Raw genomic sequence first — 15710 nt, 5'->3', positions numbered from 1 at the left:
TCCAAACACTGGCTCAGGGGACTTAAAGAAAGCTGAGTCACTTCTTCTGCATTGCAACATACAGTGGAGACATATCTCACCCAATTCAAGAGGTCACCCTACACACAGAGATGAATATGAATAAATCCTATTCTTCAGGCAGAGTCACTTACACAGACACGTATTCCTTGCTTGTTTTAAAATGTCTCAGCTTTGCTGCATTTCTACCATATATTATGTGTCTCACACCAGAAAACAGGCCTATTTTGACTTAGGGAATTTACTGCTAGTTTGACTGCAAAATATGATATGTATGGAGCAATGACTCTAGAGCTGGTTATTTAAATCAGGCTCACACTGTTTCAGCAGTGAAGCTTGCTTCAAACAAATATTCCAGTAAGGTGCACCAAAAGATACCTTTTTAGACAGCCACACTGAGAATCTCATCTAATTTTCTGCTGCAATTTGGATACCACACATCACAAAGAAACATACACGAATTCCTAGAAGTGAAGTACATCTTAACACACAGTAGTGTGTGCATATATGCTTTTATATACTGCAAAATGTCCCATCTTTAAGGTCTCTTCACAAACTTCCCATTACAGTCTGAGCCATCATAAAAAATTGCAGCCTGGATCACATGAATTCTCATACATTTCATCTGAAATTTTCCCAGTACAATAAATCTAGTCTCAATATAAGCTAAACTGGATCAATTGACAAAACGGAAAATATTAACTATTTGCTAACTTCAAAGTATAAAATCAAGAAGCACATTAGATTATTGAAGAATTCTTTTTGTTGTTTTATGAGAGTTCTGATACTTTCTGCTTCATCTTTTATGACAAATAGCTTTAATTTTCTAGTAATCACATCATATCTTATTGCTGAGTTGACAAAGTGGTTGTAATATCATAGAAGACTTACATGGCCAGTTTAAAGCATGTAATTTATCTCTATCAATGTGACACATTGTTAATAAATACTAAATATTACGAATGCATGTTTAGAAAAATGACAGAATCAAGCAGCAGCAAGGATAATCTTTGTCTCCACAGCAACCATCCGGATTCTTTATGAGAGGACAGCACAGTTTATTAAATTATTGTAAGGGAGTATATATTTTATAAGCTATATTTCATTGTTGGTTTTCTTAAATTATTAGGCAGACATGAAAAATTATCTTTCCCCTTGTGTTGCTTGGGTTTTGAATAGATAAGTATTTCCTTAAATATGGGTACTGCTTGATGCTAATTTCTCTAGACCTTAGGTCTTGTACAGATATACAGAACATGCAGGGTGATTATTTTAAATAACTCCAAGAAGGAAAGCTAGGAATCTTCTCACTGACCATTTCAAGATGCTGAAAGGAGACAAACTCAACTATATTGCTGTCAGGCTGATTTATCTATATCCTGTTGACCCAAAACAGACCTTAACAGTCAGCTGAGGACCAGTACTGCAGGCAGCTTTACTGGAAATCCCTGCTGAACAACAGTCTGGGCAGCAGCTTCCCCACCCCTCACCCAGCTAATTTTCATTAACAGCAGTTGACAGTGTCTAATGAGAGCACAGCACTGGCTGTGCACTCTAGCTCCAGGAAGATCAGGATGGAAGAAAATCATTTCAGTTCCCTGAATCTGTGTGAACTAGTGGGTCAGCACTGTGCAGGTTTACATCAGTGTGAATGAAGAGCACAGCCCCTCATGCTAGGACATGATTCTTGGTTCCCTTCTTTGTCTGCCTTCGTGTGTCTGATTTTTTTTTTTTTGTTATGTCCTTTCTTATAGCATAGTAAAATGGATGGCATTATTCACGGCTATTTTAATTTTATTGTGTTAGAATAGCATCTATGAGCCTTAGCCCACATGAATTACTTTAGGTATCACATGGAGCTATAAAACAATATAAATATCTCATCTCTGTAAAACAGGAGTTCAAACTTAAGAAGGATGCATTTCTTCTTTTACTGGGAAAACACTGGGAAGCACAGCCTTGCATCTTGCTTCATTAGAGGATTAAATGATGAGTAGCATTCTGGCATTGTTAAAGCAGCACCTACACCTCTCCTTCACTGACTTTCCATCTTACAGAAATATACCTTTAAAAAAATCCCCAAAACCATATCAAAAATATCAGTGATACAAGAAACAAAATGAGAAAAAAAAAAAAAAAAAAGAGTCCCCATTTGGAACACAAGAATGCTTTACCTAAGATGACCCAGAAAGTCAGCAAAAGAACTGGGAATTTACCTCTGAACCTGGCATCCGACATTTCCTTCCATGCTTAAAGCCATCCTGTTACCACTTAAATGCTACAGTGAAGAAAGAATGTAGTTTCAATATATCTAGTGTTTTAAAGACATAATTAAGCAGATGGAATTTTCAATGAAAAGAGAATGGATTTTTTTTCCTAACAAAATTTACCAGCTGGTCACCTTTTTCATAATCTGTTCCAGGTAATAATACAGTGATATACACCTTCAGTGCTTTGCCATTCTCTCTCTTACAAATATCTAAGTGTGAAAAGGAAAATGAGTCCAACTCAGAGTCTGGTGAGCCAGAGGTTAATAATTTGCTTTTGAGCAGTTAAAATCCTTACAGCTATTGCCAGCAATTTAGTGGGGCTATATCCTTGCTAGTTTATCAAGACTAATTGGTAGCAGGCAGCTGATTATCCTGAAGAGTTGGTGCAAACAGATACTGAGGGCAAGGCCAGAGTGAGTGGTGTTAAGAACTTTAGAAGATGAGAGAGATGTCATTTCTAATGTGTTTTAGATGGTGTCTGTGTGAAGAATTGTAGTCAACTCTCTTGCTGTTGGTATCCTCAGGAGAAATTTGCAATTGTGCAGCTGATGTCTGTTTTTAATCTAGAGAGTACCAGCTGGTGAGGGTGACAGTTATCCTTGCGGGGCTAGGAGGAGAAGAAAGGAAGCTGTGCATTAGAGCAACTTCTATCCAACTACTAATACATCAAGTAGCTGTACTCCACAGGCAAAAAAACCCCAAAAACAGCAAAACCAACCAAAAAAACCCACCTTGCAACAGGAAAAAAAAAAAAAGCTTAGGGACAGAAAAAAAAAGAAAGGGCAGGAAATATTTAATTGGGGAATTAAATTGATGTATTGTGCCCATATCCAGGTACCAAACACAATGTAAGAGAAGGCCTTAAATACCAGCATTCAGTTTTGGAAAGTCTGAGTGACATGTATGACTGATTCAGGTGACTTCCCTACCAGCTTTCCAATAGCATTGTCTTATCCTCAGTGTTTTCTTAGATCTTGCCCTGTTCTGGGGATTCATAGCAACTTCAGGCTGGGGTACATAATAACTTTGCCTGAAGTCATGTGTTGTAAAAGCGTCCTTGAAAATGCAACAGAGCACAAATTGCTCTTATCAATGAAAATGCTGAACAGTTTGTGTGCTCATCCACGACACGACGAACCAGACCACAGTGCCTGTTAAATATGATTTCAGAAAGTTTTATCCACCTCTTTGGAAATTCCAACTATGAATTAGAGTGAGAAGGAAAGGGAAAGGAAAGGAAAGGAAAGGAAAGGAAAGGAAAGGAAAGGAAAGGAAAGGAAAGGAAAGGAAAGGAAAGGAAAGGAAAGGAAAGGAAAGGAAAGGAAAGGAAAGGAAAGGAAAGGAAAGGAAAGGAAAGGAAAGGAAAGGAAAGGAAAGGAAAGGAAAGGAAAGGAAAGGAAAGGAAAGGAAAGGAAAGGAAAGGAAAGGAAAGGAAATCCTCAGCTGAACAAGGGAAACAGAACTTGACATGGTACACAACCTTTCTTTCCAAAGCCTAATTATTATTATTATTATTATTATTATTAATAATAATAATTAATTATTATTATTTATTACTATTATAACTTTGAGTTTTGTTTTTCCCCTGGTAAGGTTTCCATTTGAAACAGAAAAGCAATACCTTATCAGAAAGGTTTTAACAGGGAGGGAGGTACTTGCAATTATCTTTGACTAACTGTCCTGTAAGCAGCACTGGCATCCTTCAGTGAGACCACATGCAGACTTTTTATGGTGGAATTTTAATGACTAGGCTTTTGAAAGAACTAGAAAGTGGAATATATTAAAATTTTTCAATCCTTAACATTTTAGGATAAAGTTTTATTCTTAATATATATAAAGATGTTAAGTCTGTGTTTTTCATTCTCAGACAGCAGTCCTGTGCCTTGGTTCTAAAATCTAAAATGAAAGCTACTTGCACTTTGATTGAAATAAAAAACTAAAAGACAGGTAACCTCTTTACTAAAATAAACCAGAGATAGAGCCAAATGGTCAAAACCAGATTTTATTTTCCTTTGGTGGAACATGGCATTGTCTCGACATGTTTCTCCTTATGGATGCCATTCTTCAATTATGTTACTAGCCCAGTGTAAAATATGTTTCATAGCAAATTTTATCAGTCTGCATTTAATTGAGGTAATTTTCTAAGGAAAAGAAAATGCAGGCAAGGCTTGTAGACCTCTTAGAGCAAAATTATATGTACAACTATACCTAAAATTTCTAATATTGATTAGCATCAAAGAAATCTTTTTCCATACAAATTTCTTGAATTGTTGTTTGGTTGTAGGGTTTTTTTTGTTGTATTTGTTTTTGAAAGGTGTTAAAAATACAATAAAAAGGAATCACAGACTCAGTTGTCCTACCAAGATTTCAAAACCATGAACTCTGCAGATTACTGTATTAGTCTGTAAATAGTAATTCCTTCACAAATTAAATCATTTTTGGATCAAATCGATTTTATTTTGGGGGTTTGGCCTGCAGAAGAGAGAAGTTTCTGTGGATCATGAGCATGGGCTCCATTTGCTACATCCTCTCCTTGGCACAGCAGTAGCTGTGAAGGATCTGAGTTCACTCAGAAATATGCAAGACCCTCCGTTTTGATGGTGTAGGGGTAACTGATTTTTGGAAAAGATATTCATTTTCCAGATCAGGCACTGCAGACTCCAGCCAGTGGGGATCTACTTAATGTCCTCTCCTCTGAGAGAGAACCTCCCCAGAGCTCCATTACTGCGCCACAAATTAAGATTTCTATGAAGATTGCATAGATATCTTCACTTAAGGTTTCCCCTGATTTAAGAGTATGATTTCAACAGCTGCAAAACTCTCTTCTGCATTTCTGTCCAGGGTCCCTGCTAGTCTTTTGGCCCAAAGTTTTCACCTTTTCTTTTAAAATATACTTGGTAAGTTTGGATTGAAAAGTTTTAGCTCAAGTTGAAAACAAATCACTATTCTGCAAAAGGCAAAAGAACTATAATTGAACATCTCTGTACCCTTGTGGTATATTGCCTTTTTTCATTTGTGTAATATGGAAAATATTTTATTTCTTTTATAAAATTCTATTTTATAATGGATATAATATTACTGTATTGATCAATGTAAGTAAAACCAGATGAAATTGTTAAAATAACATTAATAACAGTAATGGATGCCACTGAAATGAAAAATGCAAAAAATAAGTAACTGGAAAAGCAGTTTAACATCTGAGAATTGAACCAATCAATGGTTTAAATCTTTTAACACAGGGTGTACTTTACACAAAGATATGCAAAATGCTTTATAGTAAAATGTAGCCTAGGGAGACAGCAAAAGCCTTTTAGTGAGATCTTTAATAGCAACTCAGATACAGAGAAGCGAACGTTACCATACAGCAACATAAAAGAAACTGAATTCAGAAGGCATTATCAGTACAAATAGGTATATACTTTAGGGATGAATAAAACTGCGTAATTATTTTTTAAGACACATATATGTCAGCTACACTGTAACACAGTTTTCAGGTTGCATTTATGGTATTCTGAATTTATTGTCTCTATTTCATTTCCAGTCTGTGGCCTTAGGTTCACAAGAAGCTGTAGAAGGATTATAGCCATGCAAACATCATGTCCCTTCACTGGGGAAAATGCTTGGAGTATGGAGAGCTCCCTTGGGAAATTATAACTATATTTTTAACAGTTCTGATATACCTCCTGAGGCATTTGCACTGGTCACTCTAGGGCAGCAACAAAGACTTCTGTCCCCCATCCACTGTGTGAGCTGGACTTCTGGTCCAGTCGTACATTCTTAGGTATTTTAATAGATTAAAACAGTCTGACACACATGATAAATTGTTGGAGTAATAACTTGAATATTTGTCAGTATGTTTACCCTACCCAGCCTGGATACTGAGAACAGTTCTCTTTAGACTTATACAGGTTATCATAACAAAAATACTTTCAAGTCCAACTTAGAAAACTCCCTGACTTCTCTACACAGGTTGTTCCTTCCTCTCCCCTCTCCCAGGCAAACTTCTTGTATATGTTTACTTGATCACTACACCAAAAGATGATGCAGGAAATGGTCTGGCCTGAGATCCTTTCCTTTTGGGAGCACTTTGTTTGTTAGCACAGATCAATACCCAGGTCTGAACAAGCCAATAGATTGTGCTGAATAAATTCTGACTGACATAACCTTGGGGTGGAGAAGGGGTTAATAGGAGTGTTTGGCATCAGGTCTGGGGGAGCTGCACCTTGCCCAGAGCTGCCCAGGGTGAGTCAGTGTAACTGACCATTCCCTCAGAAGGTGACACGTCTCTTTAGAGCATGATGTGTCTTCAGCATACCAATAACCAGCCCAATACTCTGGTGATGATACTCTCCTTTGAACTGAAGACAAATGGATAAGGTGCTTTGCCAAAAAAGTTATTTGTCTTTTACAAAATTTATTGCAACCTTTAACAGAAATTTCTAGTCTGTGTTGGCTTTTTGTTGTAATCTATGATTTTTTTGAATTACATTTTCCAAATAAAGAAGTCAAAACCCCATATTTTTGTCTCATATATAGCCTAACTCATAGAAAATTACAGATCTATCTCTGTCTGAATGAAATGGTTTTTTTGACTGTTTGTAAGAATAATCTTATGCCAATAATAAAATTTTTCAGTAACATAGGGATGGATAACTGTCATGATGGTGCTTTATTTATTTCTCTACTTTTTAATTGAATAGTATTTATTGAAATTTAAATTATTTTCAGTTTAATAAAGACCTTTTTAGGCATGGTTGCCAATGTTGAAGTGTTTGCACTTCTTTACTATTTACAGACCTTTATTTCCAATTCTGTGTTTTTCAGCTTTTTTCCAAACTCTCAATTGAGGCCAGTAGTGTCCACTACTGTAAAAAAATACAGCAACAAAAAAAAAACCAACAAAAACCCAAGAAACCTCACGCTTTCTTTTTTCTAGCAATAATTTCTAGTAAAACCATACAGGCATACAGCTGTCAAATAATAGAATGTGTCTGTAAAGGTGAAACTAACCCTGAAAAAATGAACAAGATTATCAGTCATAACTATTATAGAAAAAAATGAAACTAAAAGCAAATTAAGCCTGAAAGAAAGATTTAAACTTCTCTGTCTTTTATGAAAATGCCCTATAGTTTTTGTATGTTGAGACTATGCATTGTTAAAAACTGCAAAGTCCCCTCCAGAATAATCTTTCACTATGTCCACTGAAGAATTCTGCTTTGTGAGACAATATTAAATGTTCATTCTTTTCCAATTATTGAAGATAAATATTAGTGATAAGACTTGGAGTGGAAAAAATAATTGCAATAAAAAAAACGTGCTTGAGAGATATTTTCATATCTTCTAAAGGATTCTGAAACTGATATTAATCCTCTTGCCTGTGGAAGACCATTGTCATTACTTGTACTTCTATTATCTTTGCTTTTAATTTACGTCTCTAGGAAAGTGATCTTTGCTTTCAAAGTTTATGATTAGACTTTTCTTCTTTCATGGCTAGACAATGTCCTTGCCACTCCCCTTGATTTTTTTTCCAATATGCAACTGTATTGTGATACCAGTAATCTTATTTTTTTCAGTTAGTATATTCCATTATAAAGTAAGTTTTGTGCAAACATTTTAGCATTTATAAAAGCTGCTAGTTAGCAAAGGAAAAGAGTGAAGGCTTGTCCATTCACTAAAAATAGACATGGAAATTTTTCAAAAATTCTCATTCTATTCATGAATACCACAATAACTGGGAGTTAGACCCAATACAAATGCTTAAATATCAGGCACAGCAACCACAGTGCACATTTCCAGAGTTAAATTTGAGAGAGGTTTTCCATAAAAATGTGAAAAATGTCAATCTGTTCATATTCTGAAGATAGCAGTAACATACTTCACAATCTCACCGTTTTTCTTTTTTTTCTTGTTTGGAATGTACAAATGCCAATGTCATCTAAGGAAGGGTCCTTCATAAAGCTATAGATAAAATTGCTGCTCAGAATGGAAGGGATTTTGATGAAGAAATGGTCCTTTACGTGTAGGCAGAGAAAACTCCATAATAAAAAAATTTGGCTCTAATTTCATAGATCAAACTAACATTTTGACACCCCAAAATCTTCAGATCTACTTGTATAGATGGTCCAGCCCTAACTGCAGCAACATGGAAAAAATCACCAATGCGGTGTCTTGTTTTATTTTGTTTTAGAAAGTTTTTCTTCTGGAAGTCTTATGGACTGTGTAAATGGCAGCACAAATTAATTAGGAAAAGCTGCTTGGAGAGATCTGCACCTTGTGCTCAGGGGAACAGATTGTGGTGTTTGGGAGAGTGTTACCTGCAGGAGCTCACCTGAGCCCTCCGCTCACCTCCCGGGGCTTTGCCTTCCGCGCTCACCAGCTTTAGCGCTGGCAGAGAATTTCGCTGTGCCTAAACAGAAAAGCTGTTCATAGACCACACCACAGAGCCCTCAGAAAACTTCTGTTTAGCCTTAGACCCTGCAATTAAGCTGTCTGAAGTTTATGCAGTTTTAAGGGAAGGCTGCAGAGAGGCAGGAACAGCTCTGAGGGGCTGAGAGGTGCCTGTCACTGAGGAGACACACAGTGCTCTGCACTCCCAAGGCACTCGTGGCTTCAGGCCACATACGTTGTGTTTCTGCAGCCCTGTAAAAGAGGTGACAAAATCAAGCATAAACAAGGCCAGATCCTGTCTGCCAGGATGAAATGGAGACCTCCAGTCACCCGGAGATGGTAAGTTACTTGAGGGTGTTGCTATGTGAAAGCTTATGGCATTACTTATGACAGAAATGGGTACTAACTTCAGCAGGCCCAGTCAAAACAAAGCATTTTGCAGGGAGACAGGGATGAGAATGCTTATACTGTAAAAGACAGAGGGACAATCTTGAGCACACATCCAGGAAGTGGAAAAGCCCACTCAAAATTTGTTTTACTGTTCAAGCAGGCGAAGCATGTTTGAATTTGTGCCTTTTCAAATCTGTGTGGCTGTGTTATCCTGTAAGATAGCAGATCTAGAGAAATCACCAGCTCCTTGTCCATTTCCTTTACACCAAAGATAGAAGATCCTCCCAGGATTCATGTCCAGAGCCAGGCTGTGAGCTTTCAATAGTGAGGAAAACATTCCCAGCTGGCAGTTAGATACTCAGCTCCTTGGATGGAGAACTTTTAGGTCCAAACAACCATATCATCTCTTCCCACTGCCTACAATTTAAACAGCCTTCAGCTTGTTTAGATGACTTCTCTGAATCCTGTTTCTACAGCTTTGTGTCCCAATGCAAGGGGCAAGACCTGTGTCACTGATTTCCAGAGAAGAAGGAATTACAATGCTGAGTGTGGGGTTGTCCATGGTGTTTTTATGGATTATGCCTTCCTAGCCATGAAGTAGCAGCACTTTCAGCCTGGCCCCTACACTGGCCCATGGTGAGAAGAAACATTCCACCCATGTGCATCCTTGTCAACAATGTGCTACAGCTTCAGACTCTGTGCACCTTCTGTAAAATTAAAAATGCACCTGTTTCTGTGGGAAAAGAGACAGGGTGATGCTGAAGGTTTTACAGTTCTTGCAGATGAAGTAAAGAGATGGAATCTTTTCCTACAATGCCTATAAGTTTTCCTAATATGAGGAGTCATCAATAGAAAGATAACTGGTTCTGGTCTTCAAGCCAATTAATTCCTTGGATTGCAGATTGAGACTGACAAAATGTTTCATTTAGTAGAAGCCTGATCCAGTTCCAATTAACTTCAGAGAAAACTGGATTTTAATCTCAGAAGCAACTGGGGTGATTGATTCTTCAATATGGGCATTCACCTCTTGAGAATTTGATGGATACCAAATTCAGTTCACATAGGGCTGGTTACTGTTCTCGAGCTTTGCTCAATATGGATAAAAAACACACCATAGTTTTGAAAAGCTTTACATTCTATCATCAGTAATTCCAGCCTTCTAATACATTTGCATTTTGATTTAATAGAAGTTGAATATAAGTTTTATGTTTCAGCAAAACAATTTCAATATCCATAAAGATTATAATATAAATCCTATTTCCTTCACTTGTCTACTTTAAAAATTCAATGAAAACTAAGTAATTTTTTCAGAAGATTAGGACACAGTCCTTTCTTTAGGGGCCTGTGTTGGCTTCAGGTAAAATGCTTTACAGTTCCTCATCATTATTTCTCACTAAATATACTTTCCATATTATTTTTCGTGAACTTTATTTCTATCCAGACATACATATAACTCCTTGGCATTAACAGAAGTTCCACAAGTATGATAAGGATATAAATAATATTTCTGTAATTTTATTTTTAGATGAAAATTTTTTAGATTTTCTCAATAACAGTGAAATAGTAAAGAATTCTCACAGATCAACAAACAGATCAGTAAATATTATTTGTGTTTTGCTTTAATGTGTTTGTTAGAGCACAACTGAAAAGGTTAGTAGACTGCCATGTAACTATTAACAGAATTTATATCACAGATGTACAGTTAATTTTAAAAATTATTACAAAATATTTTCCCTCTATTGTTAAGCAACTCACCAACCTTTTTTCAGGGAAGGTTCTACTTCACCTAAACCAAGAGAAAAGAACAGATATCAGAGAAAAGATTTTTAAAAAAACAACAAAAAAAACCCAAAAACCAAACAAAAAAATTCCACACCCCCCCAAAAAAACTGAAACAAAATAAATAAATAAATAAACTCCAAAACCCAAAATAGCCCTCACAAAAGCAAAGCAAAACAAAGCAAAAAACCACCTACTTTTTTCATGTTGGCTTTTTCTTTTTTCCCCAAAAGTAATTTTCTTCTTTATATGCTAAATGACTAGCATCTATTCTGAGATTTTGGATTTTTCATAAAAAATCTATCTTTCCAGAGTGTTTTGGGTAGAAAAATTCAAGATGCAGTAGTAACTAAGGAAATATCCAAATTACTGTTTGTGCTTCTGAATATTAACTTGTGAATACAATTAAAAATTGGTTTACTTTATGCATGTTTCCACATTTTCATGAAAGGCTCAGTGGTTCTTTTCAAATTCCAAATAAAGTATATATGAAATTTAGCAAGATTATAAATCTAGCAATGCTTCCAGTAAAACCCAAGGCAAAAAATAATCAATTTCAGTGTAACTATAAGCATTTGATTGTTGCAATATGTTATTGCACCTCCATGTAGGAAATGGAATTTGATGGAGTGATCCTGAATGACTGGCTAGGGTGCAGCCTCAGTTGCATAAACTACAGCACAGAGTGGGCAGGGTGCTCAAAGCACTTAATTTTTATGTTATAGTGCAGTAAGATGCCTTACTGCCTATTCACACTCCTGGTTGATGATGAAATTCCACTTCACTCTGGCAAAACACTGCCAGAGCTAAGGTTTCCAAATCTAGTGAACATCAAATCTTGAATTTTTGTCTGTCAGATATTTTATGACTTTTCCTACTGCCATTAACACTTGGACACTTGAGTGTTTGAAAGTTTGCACTTGCTTTGGGAGCTATGAAATGATAAAAATGCACACCGATCACATTTCACCAAGCTCTCTATTTTTCATCTTTTCTGTTTGTCAGCCTTAGGAGAGACTGGCTTTCTGCTAGTTATAAATCATATCTCAGAATAGGATGCCCAATTCACAGACTCACATGTAGCAGCCTATCTATTAGCATTCATATACGGCGCTAATATAAAAAGCTCATGCACATATTTAAAAGGTAAACACTTGGTAATATCTCAGGTTTCTGAACAAACATGTAGAAGTCAGTTTCAGTACATGTCGCTTTTTAATTATATTCTGGTGTAGCCAAATGGAATATAAAATAAACTACCGTGAAATGAAGATGTCACTCCTACACGTATCGCTTGTCAGAATGACCAATATGATGTGACACGATGATCCACCGCTGACTGTGAGCAGTCTCTGCTCATACTGGAGACCTAGGTTTTATTTTTTCTTTTTGGTTTGGCTTTTTGTTTTTATTAACAGAAGGAGAGTTATTTCCAAAATCAAAATATTAGTAATTTACTTTCATTTATCTGATTATTTCAGACGAAGGTTGGTGTCATAATGGCAGAACTATAATTTCTAGTAAACTGAATTATTTGCAATATGCCACTCAAAATCCCTTAAATTCAGTTGAAATATCATATTTTTTTTGTTTCAATATATTGCCCCATCGTCAATATGTCAAATTAAAAAAGTTCTAAATTTTTGGATGCATGTTGTATATTTTTGGGTTCTTTAGATTCTTGCTGATTAAAAGAAAATTGTTATTTCCATTCTCTGAAGCAATATCCTGATGCATATTTTGGTTGTGGCTTTGAAGTCGTATATAAATTAGTGCTCTTTTCTTCAAGATGTCCTGATGGTAATATTTAAGTCTGACAGCTTTTCTGTAATAGTACATTAAACATGAGATGAAAGCTAACAAAGAGACCAATTTACTGATTGGAATAGCCGGTGGATGCTTTATTAGCAGCAATGTTCATTTTTCCTTTTGTTTGACCTTCTTGTCTGTGATGTTAAAAGCTGAGTAATACATTTTAATGCGTGTAAAACAGCAGTTAGAGCAGTTACAGAAGTCTTTACGTTACAAATACCTTCATCACTGTCATCATCATCATCACTCCATACGATGTCAGAAAGTAAAGAAAAAAAGCCATAAATCCAATCAGAAGACTCTTCCAGTGTCTCATGAATGATTCTCAGTGGTTCTGTGCTGAGCTTGTGAACAGATCTTCCTGAGTGTAGAGTTTAAAACAAAAGTGATTTGAAAAAAAGAACCCAAATCAAGAACGCCTTCATTAATAAAAATTAATCTTCATTTTATACAGGACTAATTATGCTACCTATTTTAGCAGAAACAAGGATCGTGAATGTTAATTTTTATTATTCAAACATTTGAGGACAGCTCTCCTTCCTGTGAAAGACTGGTATGAACTGTATCTTACTGCACTTGGTGTTCACAGAGTGAGAAAAGACACAATGTATAATTTGGTCTGATGTTGTACTCCAAGTTCTGGCTCTCTTTCTGAGGCTTGGTTGGGCAAAATATAAATATAGATTTCATTCTAATGTTCTTCATTTTAGACAATCTCTTAATTTCAGCCTAGATTTTAATCTGACTCAGATCTCCTGCCTCTTGATGCCCATCTAGGATTCAGTCGCACTCATGTCATATCTCCCCACTGAGTTCCTTCCTTCACACAAGTCCTGGCTGAAGAAATTGCTGAGCCTCAGGTTAACTACACACACAGGTCACATCGTTGTCATGGACCACACGCACAGGATGGGAAGAAGAAAGTTGTGCACTCAAGCCAAAATTAATCTGAGTTCAGAATAAACAGGAATGCAAATCCAGACAGTGGCACAGAGACAGCTGCTTTCAAAAACATACTCCTGTGATTCTGGTTCTTCTCTCACAACTTTTCTAGAATTTCTTTCATGTACATTTGTGCACATGTGCATACTTAACTTGTTCTGGTCTTATTGCCCCTGTAGGCAAGCAAATTGGGAAATAAGGAAGATGTGCACTTTCATGTCCTTCACCTTCCTGGAACCTCTGATGGAAGTGAAACTTCTGCTCCCCATGGTATCCACCCCCAGGCAGTGCAGCCATCAGTGGGTAATACTAGTATTCCCTTAAAGACTTTTCCAACTTCACCAGATTTCTCTGTATCTGACACACTGCTTCAGAGGGACTTTCCAGCCTCTGACGGACATTTTCTTCTGACCATTTTGTGCAGCAATTTTCTATTTTCTTGGACTTCATACCAAACATTGCTTAGGAAGAGGGACAACCCTCATTCTGTCTATGTTACTGCCCACGGTACTTGAAATCACAGACTGAGTCCTTGCCTGGTCTGTGCTAAGCTTTTCCACAAATATAAACAACTGAAGGTAGACTACAAATGCGGATAGAAATATGTACATTGAATTTAACAGTATCGAGATGGGAACCATACCTCTGTTTCACATTACCTTCTTTTAGGTAAATATTTTAGTAGGAAGCTAAAGACAAATCTCTTCAGAACTGCTTCTGATTGCAGTGTTCTGACTCACAAGCCAAATCTTAGCATTAATCAGAAGCAGTCTCACATGGACTTGCAGGCTAAAAATCATGCATGGTGCAGGCTTAAAGGAACTTTTTCAGTGACAGCAGTGTGAACAGTTATTTTCTATAAGTGTTTTAATGAAACTTAGATGTAGCTTTATTCAAAATATAAATGCATCAATAAATAGTTAATTTTATTTCCCATTAATTATTCTGAAACAAAGGAGACCAGGCTGACTTTCTATTGGTTTGCACCTGCTTGTTGATAATGCAGACCAAAGAAATATTGTAGTTAGTATTTTGTGAATATTTTATTATATAAGTATATGCTGTTGAACAATCAGACACATCAAATAAATTCAAGGTGTGACATGATGCAATGGCATAATTGCAAATAAATTAATTTAGAGTACAATGTGAACACTATTTTATTCCGAAAGATTGAGCAGTAAACCAGCAAATATTTACTTTGTTTAGCACGACAATTATTTGTTTGTATTGTCTTCATGCATTAAGATGTAGAGATTTAATTTTTTCAAGTGATTTGCCACAAATTTTCTTCTCAAGCACTAACCAGAAGGAATACCTATACTTGGGATCTTCAACATTAAATTTGTGGTCTGATCCCTGATGCCATTTGCACTTTATTCTAATCTAAAGGTGTTAAGGAGTCAAAGTGGACTAACAGAATGGACATGGCCAGAGGTGTCTTAGCATAATCAAGATTTTGATTCACAAGCAGGGATGGTTTAACTTTGGACAGCTGCCTTGATTTTCAGTGTGGCTATCCACCCTCCTTTTACCCACTGGTTGCTTAGGGAGGGCTGAGTTGCTTTTACAGCCACAGGTTTTCACAGCTGCAGGGACTACAGCTCTAAACTAAACAAGAACTGGTATCAATTTATTTTAATGTACTGATCTATCAACTAGCAGTTCGAGAACTGCTGCTGCTTCACAGGTAGCAGAGCTGTCCCCCCTGGGCAGGCAAGGGAAATGCTCAGAGAAGTGCAAGATCAAGAGCAGAGGAAATTATTCCAACCACCCCAAGGCAAGCCATCTTTGCTGATGAATCAGTCTTCAACATCATATCCTGGTCTTTAATTCATAACATCTTCATACCACACTATGAAAAGGGATTAGAAATTATAAGTGTCCAGAGGCAAAATTGTCCAGTCATGCCTATGCTAACAGGCCCAAGCTGCAAATCCTGTTTAACATAGAAAGTTCCAAAAAATCAGTTTGGAGCTGGGTAGAGGACACTTTATACATATCTGCAAAATGAAATTTTGTATTCAAACAGATACCATGAGTTCACTTGGGATCTGATGCAAGTGGCACAGACCTGGAAAATTATGTCCTCATGTACAGATCTTCTGTTTA

At 36.5% G+C, this 15710-nt stretch overlaps 1 protein-coding gene across 1 annotated transcript in view; it reads right to left on the bottom strand.

Moving 5' to 3' along the window:
* The window catches only part of TRDN (triadin), a 216100-nt gene that overhangs the window by 161206 nt on the left and 39184 nt on the right, over positions 1 to 15710 (bottom strand). The window contains exons 3-4 of the mRNA XM_088161865.1: positions 12877 to 13017; positions 10825 to 10851 (exon numbers count right to left, since the gene is read on the bottom strand). Coding sequence (XP_088017991.1) covers positions 10825 to 10851; positions 12877 to 13017 — 168 coding nt within the window. The remainder of the gene's footprint in view (positions 1 to 10824; positions 10852 to 12876; positions 13018 to 15710) is intronic.

Source organism: Sturnus vulgaris, chromosome 3, assembly GCF_052056855.1.
Source record: "Sturnus vulgaris isolate bStuVul1 chromosome 3, bStuVul1.hap1, whole genome shotgun sequence".
NCBI classification, from domain to species: domain Eukaryota; kingdom Metazoa; phylum Chordata; class Aves; order Passeriformes; family Sturnidae; genus Sturnus; species Sturnus vulgaris.
This window is presented reverse-complemented; position numbering and strand designations above follow the sequence as displayed.